Source organism: Antechinus flavipes, chromosome 4 (assembly GCF_016432865.1).
Source record: "Antechinus flavipes isolate AdamAnt ecotype Samford, QLD, Australia chromosome 4, AdamAnt_v2, whole genome shotgun sequence".
NCBI lineage: Eukaryota > Metazoa > Chordata > Mammalia > Dasyuromorphia > Dasyuridae > Antechinus > Antechinus flavipes.
This window is the reverse complement of record NC_067401.1, coordinates 103883788-103904974: the sequence shown is the minus strand read 5'-3', so window position 1 is coordinate 103904974 and position 21187 is coordinate 103883788. Positions and strand designations below refer to the sequence as shown.

At 38.4% G+C, this 21187-nt stretch overlaps 1 protein-coding gene across 1 annotated transcript; it reads left to right on the top strand.

Annotated features, from left to right (window-relative positions):
* Window positions 1-636: 636 nt before the first annotated feature.
* Window positions 637-20924, top strand: FAM89A (family with sequence similarity 89 member A). Its single transcript, XM_051993653.1, has 2 exons — window positions 637-1047; window positions 19626-20924. The coding sequence occupies exons 1-2, from the start codon at window positions 730-732 to the stop codon at window positions 19887-19889; spliced, it is 582 nt and encodes a 193-aa protein (XP_051849613.1). The 5' UTR covers window positions 637-729; the 3' UTR covers window positions 19890-20924.
* Window positions 20925-21187: the final 263 nt, after the last annotated feature.

Here is a 21187-nt window from a genome sequence, read left to right as displayed (position 1 = left end):
TTTTTAAAAGTTGTGCTATCTTTTCCACTCCTTCATTCCCTCTTTTTCCAGTCTGGGAGAGAAACCTTCTGGTGGTAAGGGGTCCCTGCTCCCCCAGTTGCTAAGTGTTCTCATCCTGGAAATTATTATATATCATTATTTATTTGTATTTCATTTGCTACGAATGTAGAGATATGCCTATTTCTACAGACTATGCATATTCTATAACCATATAGTGAAATATGCACATTCTATCTGCATGGAAAAAATTTCTATATACAGCCTATATAATACGTATCTACATTATTTATACCCAAATAGAATGTAAGCACTTTGAGGAAAGAAGTTACTGTGCTTTTGTCTTTGGTAGGTGCTTAATAAATGATTGCTGGATGTGAAGGGGGCGAAGGGGTATTTCCTCATGTTAGTCGGGATACTTCCAGCACCCTGATCTCCAAAGACTGAGCTCAGAGGGAGCTGCTACAGGTAAAGTGAGATAGGAATAGGGAGTGGGGTAAGGACGGAGAGGACCCAGTTTGGGGAGGAGGAAGGGGAAGTCTGCGGAGAGAGGGAGAGTAAGAGGCCAGAAGAAGGGAAAGGGAAGTGGGCGGGGCAGGCGGGGGGCCGGGGAAGGGGGCGGGCCCGGGGTGAGCCTGTCCCTCTGGATTCTGGCTGGAGAGGCAGTCGAATCGGGGCTGGAACCAGAGTCGGAGCCGGCCGCTGGGCGTGTGCTGGCGCGCGTGCTGGACTATGGCCGGGATGAGCGGCTCGGGGCCCGCCGAGACTGCCGGCGGGAGCAGCAACAACAGCGCGGTGCGAGGATTGCGGGTGGACGGGCTGCCTCCCCTGCCCAAAAGCCTGAGCGGACTGCTTAACTCCTCGTCCGGTGGGGGCGCGTCCGGAGGCTGGCGGCACCTGGAGCGGCTGTACGCTCAGAAATCCCGCATCCAGGACGAGCTGAGCCGCGGAGGGGCTGGGGGCTGCTGCGGCAGCGGGGGGCGGACGGCGGCGCTGCTTCCCAAGCCCCCCAACCTGGACGCTGCCCTGGCTCTGCTCCGCAAAGAGATGGTAAGAAGGGGGTTCCAGGAGATCGGAGAGGAAGCAGGCTGAGGCTTCCTCTCCCTTCTCTCTTCTCTTGGCTCATTTCTTCCAGCCTCGGAAAAGTTTGCTATGCTCACTTACACCCTTTAGATTGAAACAGCCCGGGTTGAGCAGGAGGGAACTTTGCTATGAGCGCCTCTAGCTCCTCTGGAGCCTTCTTGCTTCTTGCTTCTGGCGCCGTTGCTTCTGTTGTCTTCACCTCTGCAAGCTCACTCTTTCTTTCTCTTTAACTCTGACCTCTCGACCCTCCGCTGCCCCAGGCACCCGCTCTAGAGTGGGAGAAAACCTCCCCTCCCCCCTCTTTCATTGCCTTCTCCTGTAGGCAGGATTGGTTCCAGTTAAAGTTCCAGCTTCTAAAGACTGTGGCCAGGGGCTCAGGGGACTGTCGTTGGTGACTTTGAAAACCCATTTGGGAAATGGTTTCCCCGCTGGCCTACGACCATCAGCGAAGAGAGGTGTGTTGGGGGGGGGGGGTGTTTCAGCGTTTGGGGAAGCTGCCTCATTTTCTCTTATCCCAGAGTGAAATATATATTCCTCCTATAGGGGAGAGACTTTTAGTTCTGGGTGGGTGGTTATGGGCTGTGAAGCTGGGTGGTAGTGTTTAACCTACTCTGGAGAAAGGCTTTTTGTCCTGCAGCTAGTGGAGACAACAGATTGGAGAATACCTCCCCCTTTCCTCTGGGGGCCCCTCTGAGAATCCGATTACAGCTCTGATGCTCCGGCCCCATAGATGGCTGTGTAAGCAGAAAATTAACCTTGCTGTCTGGTAGCGGCTTTAATCTCATTCAGCTCTTATAGCTCTAATACCCTTTCCCTACCTTAAAAAGTACCATCCTTTCAACTTCCCTCCATATGGGTTACTTGTTGGCTATTAAAGTAACAAAGAAGTTTGTGGATGTGGATATAAGTATTTAGATTTCCCAAATTCTTTTGGAAACACATGTCATTTATAGACTGATGTGTTCCATTTGTGCTGTGGATAGCATAGATTTGTTTTAGCAAGGGAAAGCAACAAGGAAACTTTTCTGCATTTTCTCTTACATGGGTGGAATCCCGTCAGAGGGAAAGCAAGGGAAATTTTGGTGGTTTGACTACAGAGTCTGCTTTAGGTGGCCTACCCAAACTCCAGGAGATATTTATTTAACTCTATCCCATGCCTCTTACTGTCTCCTATTTTAAATTTTGTTTTCCAGAACAAGTGTAAAGTACTTTAAGCAAACACAAGCAAATCAAATTTCCCTCTAAAAGTAAATTGAGGGAAATAAGGGGATTCTTTGCTTTTAAATAGACTCCCCTATGGAAACACTTTGAATCTAAGCTCTCTGTATATATATGAAGCTAGGCAGTTAAGAAGCACAGTGGATAGGATGCTGAACCTGGAGACGAGAATTTGAGTTAAAATCCAGACCTCAGGTTCTTGGTGCTACTCTGGACAGATCTCTTCTTCAATTTATTCATTTGTAAAATAGAAATAATAATCATGACATCTACTTCCTGGGGTTGTTGTGAGGTTTAAAAAGATAGTATTTGCAAAATATGCTATATTAAAACTAGCTAGTAGTAGTATTACTACTGTTGACTGTTACTCACTTTCTGTACCCATCTGATCAGAGCATCACAAATATTAGAGCTGCAAGGAACTTCAAAGATCATGTAGTTGAACTGTTTTTTACAGGTAAAGAAACTGTGATCTTGAAAACCTTAAGTCATTTGCCTCGAGTTACATGTTATATTCCTAAGCCAGGATTTGTCCAAAGGTCCTCTGAAACAGAGGTAGTAGTCTTGCAAGGGCTACCTCTAAGTAGAAAAGGAATATGAAACATTTTGTAATTCTCTGGTTTTATCCCCAACGTTTTGGCCTGTCAGAGGATTTTCCATCCTTAATGAAGTCTTATATTTCTCACATATTTTACCAAACTACTTAATACCATGTCAATCTTTATAAAGGTGGGTGTCAACAGCAAACAAGGGGATAAGTTGGACCATAACTTTGTTGTTGTTTAAGTGTGTCCTCCTTTTCATTGACCCCATTTGGGTTTGTTTTTTTTTTTTTTTTTTTTTTTATAGAAATACTGGAATGATTTGCCGTTTCCTTCACCTTCACTTTACAAAGGAAATTGAGGCAAGCAGGGTTAAGTGACTTGCCCAGGATTTCAGGCCAGATGTGAACTCAACATGAGTCTTTATGACTCCAGGCAAGGGATTCTATTCATTTTACCACTTAGCTGTCAGAGCTATATCTAGACTGTGACTAGATGTCTGTCTATAACCACCAGGTTGACTCTGAGTGGGGCAAGCAGCAGAAACATGAGGTGAAGAAGATAAAAACAACTGGGTGGTATGTTTAACTTACAGGTTTGAACAAGAAACTGGGATATCTAACAAACATTTTTTTTTAATTGGGAACTTGTAGTTTGTAAGGATGTTGATGGAGTCTTGCCATATTGATGTAGATCCTTTTCCTTAGGATAGATATTTTTCAGGCCTCTGATGTAGTTGAGTTTCTCTCTTAGTGCAACATGAAGAATGGACTATAGCATTATCTTTGTAATTATGCCTTCTACCTAAGCTTTCTCTAAACCTGATTATTTGCATCACAGAAAAACAAACATCTATATTTGGTTCATCTGAAATTCAGATGTGATGAAGATAAAGTATGACTGTAAGTCTTGACAAGTATCTTTCAAGAAATGCCACTGGAGCCTTAAAAAGTATTCTGCTACATTCAACCAGCTTTTTAAAAGAAGTTTTTTAAAAGGCCTATAATTTATTGACATGTATGGAGGGAGGTGTCTTTGTCCTTAAGGAATTTACAATAGAGTAAAGGAGATAAGAAATGAATGTAAATAACTATAATATGAGGGTATATATCAGGGAAGATTTATGATAAAATTTCATGACTAAAACTCATAGGATAAAAAGATATTCGGTTGGGTTGGAATTTGCAAGGGAGGGAATGGCTATAATGATGAGTTCATAGGTCTACAAAAATACAACTGCCATGAAAGAAGTTCAACAATTTTAATAGAACTCTAGGAGATTAAGTTCACTTCTGGTTGGGGTGTTAAGGAAAGACTTCATGTATAAGGTGGCATTGGCTTTCAGAGATGAACATAATTCCAGTAAGTAGAAAATTGTGGCAGTAGAGGTTTCCCAGGTGGAGAGGAGAGCTGGAATTCATTAAAATGGGAGAAAGCATAGAAACCTCTTGAGAAATGTGAGTGGTTCAGTTTGGTTGTAGTAGAACATATTGGTTGTAGAGAAACAGGGAAAAAAGTGAATTGAAGACAAATGGTGGACGGCTTTGAAAGACTTAAGAAGATGGACTTTATCTGATGGGTAAGGGAGAACCAGTGTTGCTTCATAAGTGGAAAAATAGCATGACCAAGTCTGTACAAAAGGAAGATTAGTCTGAAAATGCTGGAAAATGTAGACAATCAATAAGTCAATAAATATTTATTAAGCACTTACTAGGTGCCAGGCACTGTGCTAAGTGACTAGAGAAGGGAAAGTCTGGAAATGAGAAAATCTTTTGGGAGGCTGTTGTACTCCACACTGGAGGTAATAATCATTGTTTGAACTAAGGTGGAGGCCTTAGAGATAGAAAGGTATTTGTTTTGGGGAAGTGTTGGAGATTAGTATTGTGACATAACTGACTGGAAGTGGGGAAGATCACAAGGGAAGAAGTCAAACATGTCCTTCCTAGATTTGATGATTAAGAGAATGCCAATCCCATAAATAGAAATAGGAAAGTCAGGAGGAGAAATCTTACCACATGGAAGAGACTCTGGGGTTCTCAGAGATAGTGCTAATAGAACAAAGCCAGTAGTAGGTCTTAGAAAACTAGAAGATATGGATCTGGTGAGAAACTCCAAATTTGGAGAGACTGACAACTAATACAGGGCCAGGAATAAGTTCAATATGGGACATTGATTTCTAATCTACACATAATAAATGCCTAACAGTATACAATTCATTGTATTAGTTGTTGGCGCCACAGAGATGAACCAGACATAGTCCCTATCATTAAGCAGCTTACAATCTCGTAAAGGGAAAAGACATCTATACAAATACTGTGATCTAATTTGTGTTGTAGTTAAATGGGGAAAAAAGCTTAATTTGAATGTGAAGTCTGAATAAAAAAATGTGAGGAATTTGAAGGAGAGATATCCAATGTAGGAATTTTTTCTTCCAAAAATGATTAATTTTATCCACTTTACATCTTCATCATTCTATACATGTCTGCTTCATCCAAAGAGACATTTTTAAAAACTGATTTTTTTTTTATTCATTAGATCTGTATTACTTAGGAGCTACCTTCTGGTGATGACCCTTTTTATGCTTAGCTAGCTTGGCCCTCAGACAACAAATAGGCCGTCATTGCCACGATTATACTTAGGCTGTTTTCATAGAACATAGCAGGGATATGCTATTGGTATAGTCTTAAAAACCTTGGGTTACCTTCATGCCATGATGGAGTTTCACAAAAGGAGTTTATGAATTTGATGAAGTTAGGAAGCAAGTAGGATATTCAGGCAGAAATGTCCAATAAGCAGTTTATTCTCATGAGCCTGATCAGGTCAGAATTAGAAGTAAAAATGTGATGTGATATTCAGGAGTAGAGAGGATCAGAAGAGAAGAAAAATAAAGTCAGAACTTTGAGGGAGTGCCTAAATTCAGAGGGTGGGAGAAAAAAGATGAACCCCAACCAGCATCAAGAACACTTGGCTCCTAAGTGGTGATTAACTCTGTACAGAAGAAAGCAGTTTCAATACAAAATTTAATAGGTTTGTTTTGTTGGTATATTTATACACATATCTTGTTTCTCTTAAAAATGGAATAAATTTTTTATTATGCAACATGACAAATATGAAAGGATGTTTAAAAGGATTAAAAGATGACTTGCTGTCTTGGGGAGAGAGCAGGTAAGGATAGGAGGGAGAAAAATTTAGAACACATACTTTTACAAAATGAATATTGAAATCTCTCTGTATATGAATTTGGAAAAATGAAAAACTATTGAAAAAAATTAAAAGAAATTGGAATCATAGTAGCAATTGGAAAGAGGCATGACATTGGTCAATTTTCTATAGAAATAATCCTAAAATAATAGGACATATCACATTTTTCCAAGGAATGCTTCTAGAACTTACCAATTTAGCATCACTGGAACTCTACTTTGAAAAATTTAGCTTAAAAAATAAGAATATTCTTTTTTCAGAATTATATACAGACTATCCTTTACAGGTAGATTGTAACATACTTACAACAAGTTAATATTTGGATTTTATAGAGTCACAAAGAAACTTGGAATCATAGGCTACAGAAACCAGAAGAGGAAGGACCTTTGACCTGTGAAGCCATTAAACAGCCTGGATGTGCCTGGGAGCCTGGTTTTTCAGCCTACATCAAAAGAACTTTATAGAAATGTATCCTGGAGTTTTTTCCCCCTAATGTTACTACTACTCTAGGCTTTATGGTGTAGATATAGTGATTTTGGCTTCCCAATCCTACATGAATCGGAAACATTAAATTTGTAGAGAACTTTGAGTTCCTGGAATGAAAGGGGCTGCCGAGGGACAGCCTTTCTTTTGAAATTTAAGAAATAAAAGGTTTAGTTTCCATAACCAGCTCTGCTTTCTTCCCTTCCTGGATCACTCACTGTAAATAAAAAATGTTTCCTTGAATTTATCAGCCCTTAAATGTATGGAATGGCACTATTAATGAGCCTCTCAGATGCTTCCTGGAGGTAAACATTAGCTTGAGTAACCAACTACCCCTAGAGAAATATAGTTCCTTGCCCTGCATATTAAACCAATATCCTGGAGGAGTTTGGGTCCCTAAAAAGTAAAATTCCATCCCCAAGTCTATAAAGGAACAAAATGGTTTCAATTTCCTATAGGCCTTTTGTATTGAACAAAATAAGAGAATTTTTAGGTGTCTTTTGGAACTGCTATTTGTTTAAAAGTCTGGGTATAGGAGAAGCCTCATTTTAATTTTTACTATAAAACATGCTCTTCTTATTGTGTAGTGTGATAGAAAGAATGCTGTGATCATGAGATCAGATTAGATTATTTTGTAATGTCTCTTTCACCTCTATACATTTTTCACCTACTGTGCCTTCATGTAATATCTTTTCTTTTTCCAAATACATGCAAAGATAGTTTTTAACATTCACCCCCGCAAAACCCGCAAATTTCTCTTCCTCTCCTTCTCTCCCCTACAACAAGCAATCCAATATAGGCTAAACATGTGCATCTCTTCCAAACATATTTCTATTTGCCATACTGTGCAAAAAAAAAAAAAATCAGATCAAAAGGGGGAAAAAACACAAGAAAGAAAAAATACTAAGCAAACTATAAAGGGTGAAAATACTATGCCTCCATGCACATTCAGTTTCCAGAATTCTTTCTTTATATGTAGATAGCATTTTCTACATGTAGTATCTTTTTTTCCTTAAGGAGAAGATCGTTTTGGGTAGCATGATGGTCTGGCACAGAAGATTCAATATTATCTACTCTTTAGATGCTTTTGTGAAAAATTGTCCATAGGTCCTTGAGGACATTTTCACAGCAATTCCTTATTGATGATGAACTAGCTTAAATACAGACATGCTATAAGGTTTCTTGGTGTTCAATCCTTTGTCATCTGTGCTGAGTTTTTCTGTTCTGATACCATACTCCTGATGGCTTTCCTTGCCCAGTGATGCTTTAAGTTTTTATAGCAGGGAAGGTTCCAGGAACCATTCTCCACATTTCCACTTCACCAGAGTAAAAAAAGGGGGGAAGAAGGAGGCAGAAGATGCAGGAGGGAAAAGAGTAGTAGTTCTGATAGGCACCAATAGCAGATACCTTTTTGATGTTTTGCAGCTTTGATCTTTAGCAGTATAGAGTAGGGGGGGCCTGAAGAGATAGAGTTGTGCTTACCTTGTTCACATGCTTTCCATTTGCTGTTAGCAAACAGCTGTTTGAAGTTTTGTTGCTTTGGTCTCTAATGATTCCCCTGGAACAATGCCCTATATATACAGTTCCTTTAGTATGAAAAACTTAAGTTTTTGATAGTCTTGGGAGTAGGAAGAGCCAATCCCCTCCAAACCCTCCTTAGCAGGAAACCAGTCCTGATGCTGTTTAGCCCAGATATTTCCTCCATTCTTGCTCAATGTCATTCCTAAGAGGTCTTGCTTCACTTCTCTCACGTTTCTTTGTTCACACCCTCCAGATGTTGGTAAATGATAATTAGGCATAGCTAAAGAAAGGTTGCTCATTTTTCCTGTGGTCAAAACACTTGATACAGAGATGTATGTTGGGATCATCAAGGGCCTCTGGAAGTTGAATGTGAGTTTTTATTCCATTGAGACAATTCTCCAGGAAAAATAACCTGATATGGGGCAATTTCTGTTTTGATGATTCTTTTTTTCTTTTCCCTTGTTTTGTTGGCTGAACTCCAGCACTCTTCAGAGGTGGCCACAACGCTGGGCCACTCTTAATAGTGAACTAAAGTCTGAAACTCAAGTAAAATCAGATGGCTGGTTATACTTCTTTAATATGAATTGCCACAGGCAAGACAGCTTATACTTTTGCCTTGGAGTTCAACCCTCTAACTACTGAATCCATTAGGTTTTCTGGAAAAAGTCAAGTGAGAGTTGGTGAAACTTTCTGCACTAAATCCGTCTAGGAGAGGATATAATATGGGAATATTGTAATAATATGGGAATGTGAGTAAAGGATAAAATGAAAAGAAAATGTATGGTGATTATTTAGTGCCTACTATTTACCAGGCATAATTCTGTGGAAACAAGTAGAAAGAATGAAACAATCCTCATCATTGAAGAACTTACATTCTAATTGGGGAGTCAAGAAGTACATATGTTCAGTTAATGACAATAAAAGCCACGAAATTATACTTGTATTAGTTTTAGAAAAATTCAGGTGTATGACATCCCTCTGAAATAGCTTCAGATTTAAAGAATCCTTCACCACATGAGGAGAGGTCATGGTAATTTATCCCACTAGGATCATATGTCTATGCAATGGTGGTTGGTGGTGGTGTTAGGGATGGAAAACTTTGGAGGTGGAGAAAATGGTAACTTGTATTATCATTTCTGGGTTTCACTAGTGAATCCAAGATGCTTTCTTGATTCTTCTTCTCTGGGCTCTTTCTTCTTAGATATAGAGTACATGGTTGAGTAATAATTTTGCTCATTTTCCTCTGGTTTTGTGCACATTTGGAAGAGGAGGCTATTTTTATCTATATTCTCTAAATAGCTTAATCAGCCATTTAGTGTTTAGAAATCTGCCTTATTATTTTTAAAGATTCTTTAAAACTTATTAATATACTCCTCTGTTTTAGAGAAACAGCTAGCTATTAGTGATACAGATGATTAATTTCATTATTATTTTCCTTTTGTCTGTCTTTTCTACTATAGAAGAATGTCATTGGAAATCACCATAGTGCAGTGGAAAAGACAAAAATTTTGGAATTAGAAGTTATGAGTTTGAATATTTCCTCTCCAGCTTAATGTTTGTAGGATTTTGGATGAGTCATTTAACTTCTGTCAGTCTCTCAGCTCTATCATGCTATCGAGAAATCGAAAGAACTGAATTTGTCAGCACAGATCCAACCACATCACTAAAATAAGCTTCTTTGTCATCTTTAGGATCAAATACAAAGCCTTCTGTTTGGTATTTAAAGTCCTTCATAATCTGACCCTCACCGACCTTTCTAGGCTTCTTATAACTTGTACCTGCCATGTACTCTTCAATTCAATGATGCTTATTTCCTTGCTGCTCCTTGAACAATGCTCTCCATTTCCCAGTTTTAGACCTTTTCCCAGTCTGTCTTTCATGTATAAAATGCTTTTTCTCTTCATATCTGTATCTCCTGCCTTCCCTGATAGTTCAACTAAAATCCCACCTTTTACAGGAAGCCTAAATCCCTACATTCCAGTACCTTCCCTCTTTTGATTATTTCCTATTTATCTTGTATGTACCATGTTTGTAGATATTTATTTGTTGTCTCCAAGCAGAGAAGAGACTCCCTCTCCATTCTTTATATTTGTGTTTGCCACAGGATTTGGTACATATTAGGTGTCTCATAAATGGTTATTGATTGGCGGTCACTGACCAGCTTTCTCACTTTGGGTAAATTGGGTAATCCCTCAGTTTCTTATCTATAGTATGGCATATCTTGCAGAGCAGTGGGTTTATAGTCAGAAAGTCCTATCAAATTCTATCTTAGATGTATCATGTGACCCTGCGGAAATTATTTAAACTTAGTCATTTCCTCTCCTGTAAAATGGGCATAACAATAACTATAATACTTAAGGATTGATTTGAGACTCAATATATAGGAAACACTCTGAAGCTTTAAAATGCCACAGCTGCCTTTATCTGTAAAATGGGGGTGAATGAACTGCTTTCTCTAGCGGTTTGTCAGGGTCAGATGGGTCATGTGAAACATTTTGAATACTATCAATGACTATAATCAGTCATTAAATATTTATTGTGTATTATGTGCCAAGTATTCTAATCATTGATCATACAAAGGGGAAAATGCCTACATGGCAAAAATGTCCAATTGTACAAGGTACTCACAATCAAATGGGGGAGACAACATGAAAATAACCATGTACAAATGAGATATACACACACAAAACATCTATATACACATACTTATACATTGCCAATTTTTAATAAATTGGCAAGAGCCATCAGAGGGGAGGCACTGTTATTTAGACAGTCTCTATTACTGATCTTAAAAAAAAAAAGCTAAATAGGACAATTTCATAAAGAAACCACCTCTCCTCCAAACTCCAGACCTAGTAAAGGACATTTGCTATAGGACCATATGTCCTGAAACCAGATTCCAAGGAGTCTGGATTTTCCTCCCCCTCTTTAAATATCTTGATGGGGCTTCCTTTGTCATTTTTTAAAGTTCAAAGGCAAAAGGAAACACAGTGGTAAATATGATTCAAGTCTGGTCCCTTTGTGAAAGTTGTACCATATTGGGAAACCACCTGTTTTCTAAACACTAGGTTATGTGTATGGGAGAGAAGAAGAATCAGTGATCAGACAGGAAGGAAGCTGGAAGTTTAAACAAAGAGAGAGGAAGGAATTGCATTAACACTTTTAAGCAATAGAAATTAGTTGATTGTTCCTAATTGTTGTTAAAATCTAGGATTTTTTCAAACCACAAACTCTTTAAAATTCTGTTTTTTTTCAGGATGAAATTAACTTCTGTTTTTAAAAACAAAGCTACTTTCAATAAGAACTTGATTTCTTGTGTGCAGCTGTTACTTGGGAGGCTGAGCTCCCTACCCTAAGAAAAATGGGATTAAATCACTAACATAACAAATACTCCTTGTTTATGGAATAGATATTAGAGAATTGCTCTGTGTGAATTTTTTTCTCCTGAAAAGACACACATTTTTATTAATATTCTCCATATGTTTTTGAATATAACTGTAGATTTCATTTTCATACTTGCTGTCTTATAGTGTGGTTATTTTAGTCAAGCAAAAAACATTTATTAAGCACTTACTTTATGTCAGGCACTATACTAAAGTTGAAGATACAAAGAAAGGCAGAAATTAGTTCCTGCTCTTAAGAAGCTACTGATATACAGTCTTATTTGTTTTATCTCCCCAATTGGATTTTAAACTCATTGAGACTAAGGACCATATCTTACTCGTTTTGTATTTCCTGCAGTACTGGACTTAAAATGGATGGATGTGTTTTAGGGTGGAGAATTGAGCCTTTCACCATTTCCTAAGTGCCTTGCATCAAACAGATCCAATAAGAATATTAAAGGAAAGGAAAGAAGAAAGTGATCCCAGCACAGGTAACAAAAGCACAAAATCCCACAGTGGGAGCTTCTTGGGATAAAGCAGGACTTACTTGGTTAATGGCTCTTTAACAGTTACAGAATTGTGTATAAAGAACACAACCAAGAGGCAGGAGAGGGAACAGGCAACTCTTTGTGTACACTTATCCCAAGATGCCCCTTTGGAAAGGGCTTGACCACAGGAAAACAGCATGATCTCCTCCAAGTTATCAGAGAAATACTCATCTCTTGCCTGATGACAACAATAAAAGGCAGCAAAACAAGTTTGCTTTCAAAGCATATTTCTACAGATATTGACATCAGGGAAGATTCAGACAGGTAGTAGTCATTCCTATCAAAGTTTAGGGATACTATCTTCATCCAGAGAAAGAACTGATAAATAGAAGCTGCTTAGAATGGTTTTATATTTGTTTCTTATGGTAGTTATTGTTGTATAACTTTATTATATTTAAGAGGAATAGCAAGTGTACATAATTGATTTGCAGTTTCATGTACAGTCTTTTTTTCCTAATCTATTATATTATTGAAATGCTTCTTTTGTTTCTTAAATTCAGAATAAAAAAAATTTTAAAGTCTAGAACTGGGGTTTTTAACATGTGGTCCATGAACTTTGAACATATGATACATATGTATGTATACATACACCTATATAGGTATTGATAATTGCATTTTAATATAATTGGTTTCCTTTGAAACCTTGTGTTTTATTTTATGCATTTAGAAGAAATGCCGTAAGAATGTAACAGTGTACAATAGGAATTAGAAGAGGGAAAAGATCTTTTTAAATTGGGGTGATTAGAAAAAGCTCTGTGAAAATCTAAATCTATAAACTGAGTCTTGAAGCTGCCCCTTTGGAAAGGGTTTAACCACAGAAAAACAGAATGATCTTCTGCAAGTTATCAGTGAAATACTCATCTCTTGCCTGATGACAACAAAATATAGCAAAACAAGTTTGCTTTCAAAGCACATTTACACAAATACTGACATTAGGGAAGATTCAGACAGGTGGTGGCAGTCAGTTATATCAAAGTATGGATAGGAGTTTAATAAATAAAATTGGGAGTCAAGAACTCCCTAGGTTGGGGGAAGGGGAGTTAGTGTCGTTGAGTTGTTTTTCAGTTGTGTCCAACTTTTTGTGACCCCATTTGGTCTTTTCTTGGCAGAGATACTGTAATAGTTTGCCAATTCCTTCTTCAGTTCATTTTATAGATGAGGAACAAAGGCAAACAGGGTTAAGTGACTTGACTAGAGTAATACAACTAATAAGTATCTGAGTTTTGGAATACTGGATTTGAACTTGGGAAGTGCCTGATTCCAGGTCCTGCACTCTATCCACTGTGCCACCTTTCTAGCTTTAGGCAGCAAGGGACAGGTATGAGCAAAGTGGGGGAAATGAAGATTTGGGTCAGGAAGTGGCAAGTGGTCCAGTCTGGTTGTATCATAGAAAAAAATATACAGTACTATGTATATCTATGTAAATGTATATGTATATATGTATGTATGAATAAATAGAGAGAATGCATGCATTAGTGAGGGGATATGACAAAAAAGTAGATTAGGGCCAACTCATGGAAAGTAACGAATGCCAAACTAAGCATTTTCAGCTTTTCCAACTTTAACTTGTAAAGTTGCTACGGCAACCTTGGCTACTTTTGACTGGATAAGGTATGATCCAGCTAGGAAAGCTGGCATTGTTCATTTGACTAATAGCCTCATGACTTTTTGTATGTAGGGATCTTCTGAGAAGTTAGAGGAGAATGTCGGTTCTTTAGCATGATTGGGAAGGAGAAAACTTTCCATTTGGAAAGTGGGACATGTGTAGGTTTGTATTTAAAGCCTTGTTAATTACTTATTCTAAACATTTGGCATCCGGAGAATTGTGTAATAGATTGTATAGCTTGACTCATTCTTCCTTTGCCAAATCTGTTTTCAGGACTGGATCACACCCTCTAAAGAGGTTGGTTTATTAGTCATCAGGTGTGTTTCAGTTCAAAAAGGTCTAAACTCAGCCCTATTCTGGTTCCTGCCCTTAGCCAAGAGTTTATAGCAGGTGAGCCCTTGTTATAAACCTGGAAAAAGTAGCATAAGAAGAAAAGACTAGAACAGCTTTTGGGCTAGCAGCAAGTCATGGACTGGAAAGGACTTCTGGCAGTCATTTTTAGTTTAGTCTCTGAGCCATAGGTACAAGAGTCACAAATTATCTCAAAAGTCTTGGAGGCAGCTTTTTTTTTTGGTTCTTGCCATTTACGAATTTCTTCACTATTAGGCAGTAATGAGAGTGTAATTCTAGGATCTCTTATATCAGTTTGTATTTAAATAACTCAGCAATACATTTGAGATGCCCAGAATGAATCATTTCAATTTCTGGATGGTTGCTGTATATCAGAATTGGTTATAAAACACCATAGATGTCTTTTAAAAATATAATTATAGGCCCAATTATGGCCCAGAAAATATTAATCCTCATGCTTTGAATTTGTGGAATCCATTTCTCATGATTTGGTTATTTTCTACCCCCCCCCCATTTTGATAGAGATTTGTTCAGTCATTTTCCATCTTTTTGAGTTAATTTAGAGATGAATCAGTTTATGATTCTGCATAATGGGATGAGTTCCATTTGAAAAATACTAAACCATTTTAGAATTGGGAGAGACTTTAAAATTACCTGGTCTAGTTTCTTTTCGTAAATATACAACTAGCCTGTGTAATCTGAAACATGAGGTGTGGGGAAGGTGCTAAGGTTCTTGAGATCCCCAAGGAAAGGAATGCTCTTGCTATCACTGCCGAGTCCAGTTTGGTTTCCTACAAAACCAGAAATTGTGCATACACATATTTGCTCACACCACGTTTACCTCTGAAGGCCAATCATTTAGAAAGAAGCTTAAGACCAGAGATATGATCAGCCTAGATGAGATGATCTGCAGATAGCGTGAAAGATGGTTTGACTTTGGCCTAAGCCTTGCAGAATACAGGGAAATGCCAGAAACCAAAGAAAGACATGTGACTATCTGAAGTATGACCCGATTTGAACACAAATATGTGGCATTCAGGGTTCATTTCTAATACTCCTACTTACTTGTAAATATATGTGGGTTTGTTTTTTTTAATATAACCTGAGTTCAGGTTCTGGCTATTCTTTTTAGTAACTTTTTTTTTTTTTGGGAGGCAGTTGGAGTTAAGTGACTTGCTAAGGGTCACACTGCTAGTAATAGTTAAGTGTCTGAAGTCACATTTGAACTCAGGTCCTAACTCCATGGCTGTGCTCTGTCTACTGTGCCATCTAGCTCCCTCTTTTTCATAACTGTATGACCCTGAACAAGATATTTTAAGTGCTTGAACTTTAGTTTTCTCACTTATAATATGAAGGGGTTGCTCTAAATTATCTGAAACCAGCTTTTACTACAAGGCATAAGACTTTGGAGGCTCACCAATTACTTCCAGTTTGTCAGATACCATTCAGAAACAACAAAAAAAAGTGGGGGAGGGCAATAAATGACTACATAGAATCATAACATGTTAGAACTGAGATAGGGCTCATGTGGTCCAATTAAACTAATTTTACAAGGAAATTGAAGATTAGAGTGAAGGGGAGTGATTTCCATAAAGTTTCAAGTCAAATGGGGGAGCTGGGATGATGACTAAGGACCCTTGATTCCTAGGGATGCTCTTTTTTCTGATAGTCCCAAAGGATTTATCACTGCTATCTCCAAAGGTTCATATTTCACTACTGCCATGTGGGCTACAGTAGTAGCAGTGGGAGAATTTGGCTCAATCTCTAGAAAGCTTCCTTTCAGCTTCTCAGAAGAAGGTGTTATGTAAATACAAGATGGTGCCTTCAGTGATGGAGGTGAATCCTAAATGTTCATTCAGCTGTAGAGGTTTGTTCCTTTGAAGAGTACCCCTAAGAACTATCTCCTAATCCTACCATCTTTGGTTCTATCCTGTTGCTAGAGTTTAGTTTCCTACTTGGTAAAATTGGAATTTATGAATGTCAATAATGAATGCACCATCTGTGACTTCAGGGTAGGGATTTCCTGGTGTGAGAACTCTACTCTGCAAATTTCCTAAGGCACGTAGGAACCGACTTTCCTGGAGTCATATAGCTAATATTGAGGGAAGATTCTTAGCCAGTATTCTATCCACTTTCTTATATTGCCTCTATTTATTGGAAAAATGTATAAAGAACATTTTCTTTGCCTATATTACATTCTAGGCAGAAAGGTGGTACAGTGGATGGAGCACTAGGCCGCAAAGACATTAACTTACTTAGGAGTTAGTGATTTTACCTACTTCAGTTTCCTTAACTATCAAATGGGAATAATAATAGCACCCCATCCAGGGTTGTTGAGACGATCAAATGAAATAAATGTAAAGCACTTAGCAGTGTGTCTGGCCCATAGTAAGTGCTTAATAAATATATATTTCCTTTTCAGTTTACCTTGTCTTTATTTTTGGGGGGCGGAATGTAAAGTATTTAGGGTTAAATGACTTTCCCAGGTTCACACAGCTAAGAAGTGTTTAAGCGTCTGAGGCCAGATTTGAACTCGGGTCCTCTTAACTTCAGAGCTGGTGCTCTATCTATTTCATATGCTTATCCTGCTTCTGTTTCCTTCAACACTCAGTTGAAACTTCATTTTCTTCTGTTGTTTGTTCAATCATGTCCAACTCTTCATGACCCCATTTGAAGTTTTCTTGGCAAAGTTACTTGCCATTTTCTTCTCTAGCTCATTTTACAGATGAAGAAACTGAAGTAAATAAGACTAGGTGACTTGCCTAGGGTCCCCCAGCTACTCAGGTCTTCCTAACTCCAGATCTGGTGTTCCAAACACTTACTTACCCATTTATCTCTTTTACTTTGTGTTTATGTTGTTTGTACATGTCTCTCCCTTCCTCCTTTCCCCTCCTTGGAAGATAAGTTCCTTGGGGATGGGGATTGCTTGATTTTTGTTTCTTGTCTCTGGTATATGTGTCCTCATTGGTTGATTGATTGATAAATATATTTCCACTAGTAGATTAAAATTCATGAAAGACCATTGAATGAGAAGGTTATAGTTGTTCCTTAGAACCTTATCCTTAGACCTTAGACCTTAGAAATTATCTAGCTCAACCCCCTCATTTTACAGGTGAGGAAACTAGGGCCAGAAAAGTTAATGAATTTGTCCAAGTTGATATAGGTGTCAGGACAATGTATTGAACTCAGATCCTCTGACTCCAAGCTCATTTCTCTTTTTGATGTACCAGGAAAAGACTTATCTTTATCTTTGTATCACTAGTGTCTAGAATGATGTCTTGCAAGTATTTGATGTTAAATGAGTTCTTACTCTAAAAATAATTCCAGTGATGCCTTACCTATATGTATTTTAAAAGCACTTTCACAGACATGTCATTTATGTCTCACAACAACCTTGTGAGTTGACTGGGCCAGATGAGGACACTGAGACAAGCTAAGGGACAAAGTGGAGGGCAGTCAGGATGGAAAAGGTGTTGAATCCTTGCATATGAGGCTTCAAGGAATTGGAGATGTTTAGCTTGGATGAGAGAGCTGCAAAGAAAGGCCGGGATAGGCTTGGGAGGGGATACCCTGATAGCTGTCTTCAAAGATTTGGAGGACTTTTGTGGGGAAGAAATTGGACTTGTTCTAGTTGATGCCAGACAGCAAACCAGAAGCCCCAGACAGAAGTTGCAAAGAGCCAAAGTTCAACTTGATGTCAGGGAAAATTCCCTAAAAATTAGATCTGTGCATGAATGGGACTACTTAGGGAGATTGATATGGTGGATATCCCCTCCCTGTAGATCTTCAGGTCAAAGCCTAGAGGACCATTTGTAGGATATGTTGTATTTAGGATTTCTTTCTTTTTCTTTTTCTTTTTTTAGCTCTTCAGGTCAAAACCTGGAGGACCATTTGTTGGATATGTTGTAGTTAGGATTTCTTTCTTTCTTTCTTTCTTTCTTTCTTTCTTTCTTTCTTTTTTTCTTTCTTTCTTTCTTTCTTTCTCCTTTTCTCTCTTTCTTTCTCTCTCTTCCTTCCTTCCTCCCTCCCTCCCTCTTTCTTTCTTTCTTTTTTTCTTTCTTTCTTCAGGTCAAAGCCTGGAGGATCATTTGTAGGGTATGTTGTAATTAGGATTTCCTTATTTTTTTTCTTTATTTTTTTAACTCTTTATCAAAGCCTGGAGGACCACTATAGGGTATGATGTAGTTAGGATTTATTTTTTTTCAGATGTGATTTGTGCTAATGTTTCTTGAGGTCCCCTGAACTTGAAATTCTGTGATTCTATGACTTTTTCAAGGTAACACAACCAGTTAGAGCTAGAACTTTAAGGTTATCTAAATTCTATCAGGATTCTTCTCTTGACTTGTTCTACTTGCATGAAGGTGCTTTTGGGGGTATTATTCACTCACTCTGATCCAGGTTTCATCTCTATAATGCTATGAGATGGTCAAAATGAATAGAAGTAGCACAATAATATTAATAAGCAGCATGCTTTATCATTTTCTATCTGGCCTGGCCATAGGGCTGGGTGATGGTGATAGTGATGGTGGCGGTAATGGTAGCAGTGGTAATGATGATAGTGGTGGTGGTGGTGGTAATGGTAGCAGTGGTAATAATGATAGTGGTGGTGGTGGATGGGGACAAGTTGAAAAGCAATATGGCATATCAATTTATGCTTTAGTCTGTTATAACAAGGAAGTGAGCTTGGGGGAAATTAAGGAACTTGCTTTCTACTTGGGTCCTGCTTTAGAATTACCTATTTCCAATCCACAATAGAGTAGACCTCACTGAAGAAACTATGGATGCTGATGGATGCATCATCAGTTGTCACCAGAAGAAATCAATTTCACTAAGATAAAGAGGGGATCTTGCATCTCTGAGTTTTTCATTTATTTGCTCTAAGCAGCATCATAGATAAGAACAGTAAACTTGGAGCCAGAAGCTTCAAATTCTTCCTCAGAAAAGTACTACTGCTTGACTTTGATAAGTAACTGAACTAGATCTATCTCAGTTTTTATATCTGTCAAATAGAGATAATAATAACACCTTCCTCCCAGTGTTGTTGTAAAGATCAAATAAGATTATATATATATATTTATAGGAATATAGAGATATAGTATTTTGCAAAGTTTAAATGCAATAAAGTAATACAAATAACAATTGCAATTCAATAATTCAAGATCCTTTGGCACTTACTTAGGGGAAAACCTTTTCAAAGTGCTGTGGTCCTAGTCCCTAAACCTTTGCCGTTTAATCTTAAGGATTGTTGATTTTCTTGGTCTCTTAATCCAGCAGGGGAAAAAGGAGGGAAGCTGCTCTGAGACCAATGCCTGGTGAGCTTTCTTTTGATCAGATCACAGTGCACGTCAGGCTTGTGTCCCAACGTTCACAGTGAAACAGGCTGGAGGTGTCAGGGTGTGCCAACATTGCTGCATCATCACAAAGAGTGCAGGGATAATTCCATGGCATGTGTACAGCCCCTAGGCAGTCTGCCTTCCCTGACATGCTGAGTAACTGTCTGAGGTGGGGTGATATCACAATTCATGTTTTCTTGAACTTCTGTCCCACTCGATGGATTGAATCATCAGCTTCAGGGAAAGAATGTGTAGATGCCAGCAGAATGTAGATGTGACTGTCGAACCAAAGTGAAACGGAAATGCTGACTCTTTGTTTTCTTCTCTCTCTCTCTACCCCCACCCCTTTTCCATGAAAGGTTGGCCTTCGACAGCTGGACATGTCATTGCTCTGTCAACTGTACTCCCTCTATGAGTCAATTCAGGAATACAAGGGGGCTTGCCAAGCAGCTTCCAGCCCGGACTGCTCTTATGCCTTGGAAAATGGCTTCTTTGATGAAGAGGAGGAGTATTTCCAGGATCATGGTTCACTTCACAATGGAAGGGAACAAGGTGCCCAGATGGACTTTACACTGCCTGTCACTCCTCTCTCCAACAGCGACTGGATCCTAGAGTCTATTTAGAAGACATGTAGGAAGGACGTATCTGACTGTAGAGGGGGTGTGTTTTGAAGGGAAATCCTCAAAAGTCCCTTTTCCTGTTACTTCTATCCATTTTTTTTTTTTTTTTTTTGTTTCTGGCAGACAGTGAATACACTCTCCTTTTCCTGCAAGCACTCCTTTGGAAGAAAAAAAAATGTATGTACAGTTGAGCTATTGAGATAGGAGCTGCCAGATTAATTTGTCGGCAAGGCTCTTCACCATTGACACAATATGTGGGCAATCTGTCCTGATGGCTAGAGTTTTCTGTTTTGGCAAACTCTCAGTGTTAGAGCAAGATGCTTGATGACCCTGTAGTGGGGACTTTGCTGAAGATATGCATCCCTTCAAGGAAAAAAAAAATAAAAGCCTTCTCCTCAAAATAGGTATTTAGTGGGAGGTTGACCTGTGTTGTATAGACTGAAATTATTGAGTCCATATGGTTCTATATTTGGACTCTTCCCTGGGTGAGTTGTTTGCACCCTGTCTTGTGTGCTTATGGATTTTTTTTTTTGCCTCAAGTTTGCCATGTGTTAAAAATAACACTTTACTCTTCCTTTTTTTTTTTTTTTTAAATACATTCTGCAGCTGTTCAACTGCCTTTTATTTCTGTTTAAATGAGCTTTCAGGACTCTTGGCTAAATGGCATTTTTATGAACCACATAACTAACTGGCTTACAGTTGACTTTATGAGCCACCTACTGAGAAGTGACCATTTAAGATAATTTGGATGCCAATCTGCTGGTTCCCAAGATATCACAGACATTTGCTAGTCAAATGCAGTTGAAAGGAGACTAATATTAGATTATGTTTAATAAGACAGATTGGGGCAAACTGCAATATTTTGAATTATGTAAATTTTCATTGTAAGACTATTGGAAACTGTTTTTTTTTTTAAATCTCCAAGTGTATCTGGAAAGTATAGTTCTAATATGGTAGAAGACAAACTGCTCCCTACACCCCAAAAGATAATTGTTGTTGATTTTACCATATTTATTAAAGTGATACTTTTAAAAAACATTCAGCTTTGTCATAGTTTATATAATCTGTGGGTATGTTTACTACTGAATGGTCTATGAGTGTGGAGAGAAAACAGTTTTCTGTGTTTTAAACTTAGGATGCATTAAAGTAGGTCATTGTAGTAGAAATGGAATAAACATGTCTTTGTTCCCCACTTCCTCCACAAGGTACTCTTGGTTTAGAAATGACTGGCCTTAAAATATTGAAGCTTCAGACAGAGTTGGAGTCTTGGAATGATGGATACTCACAGACACACACGCATG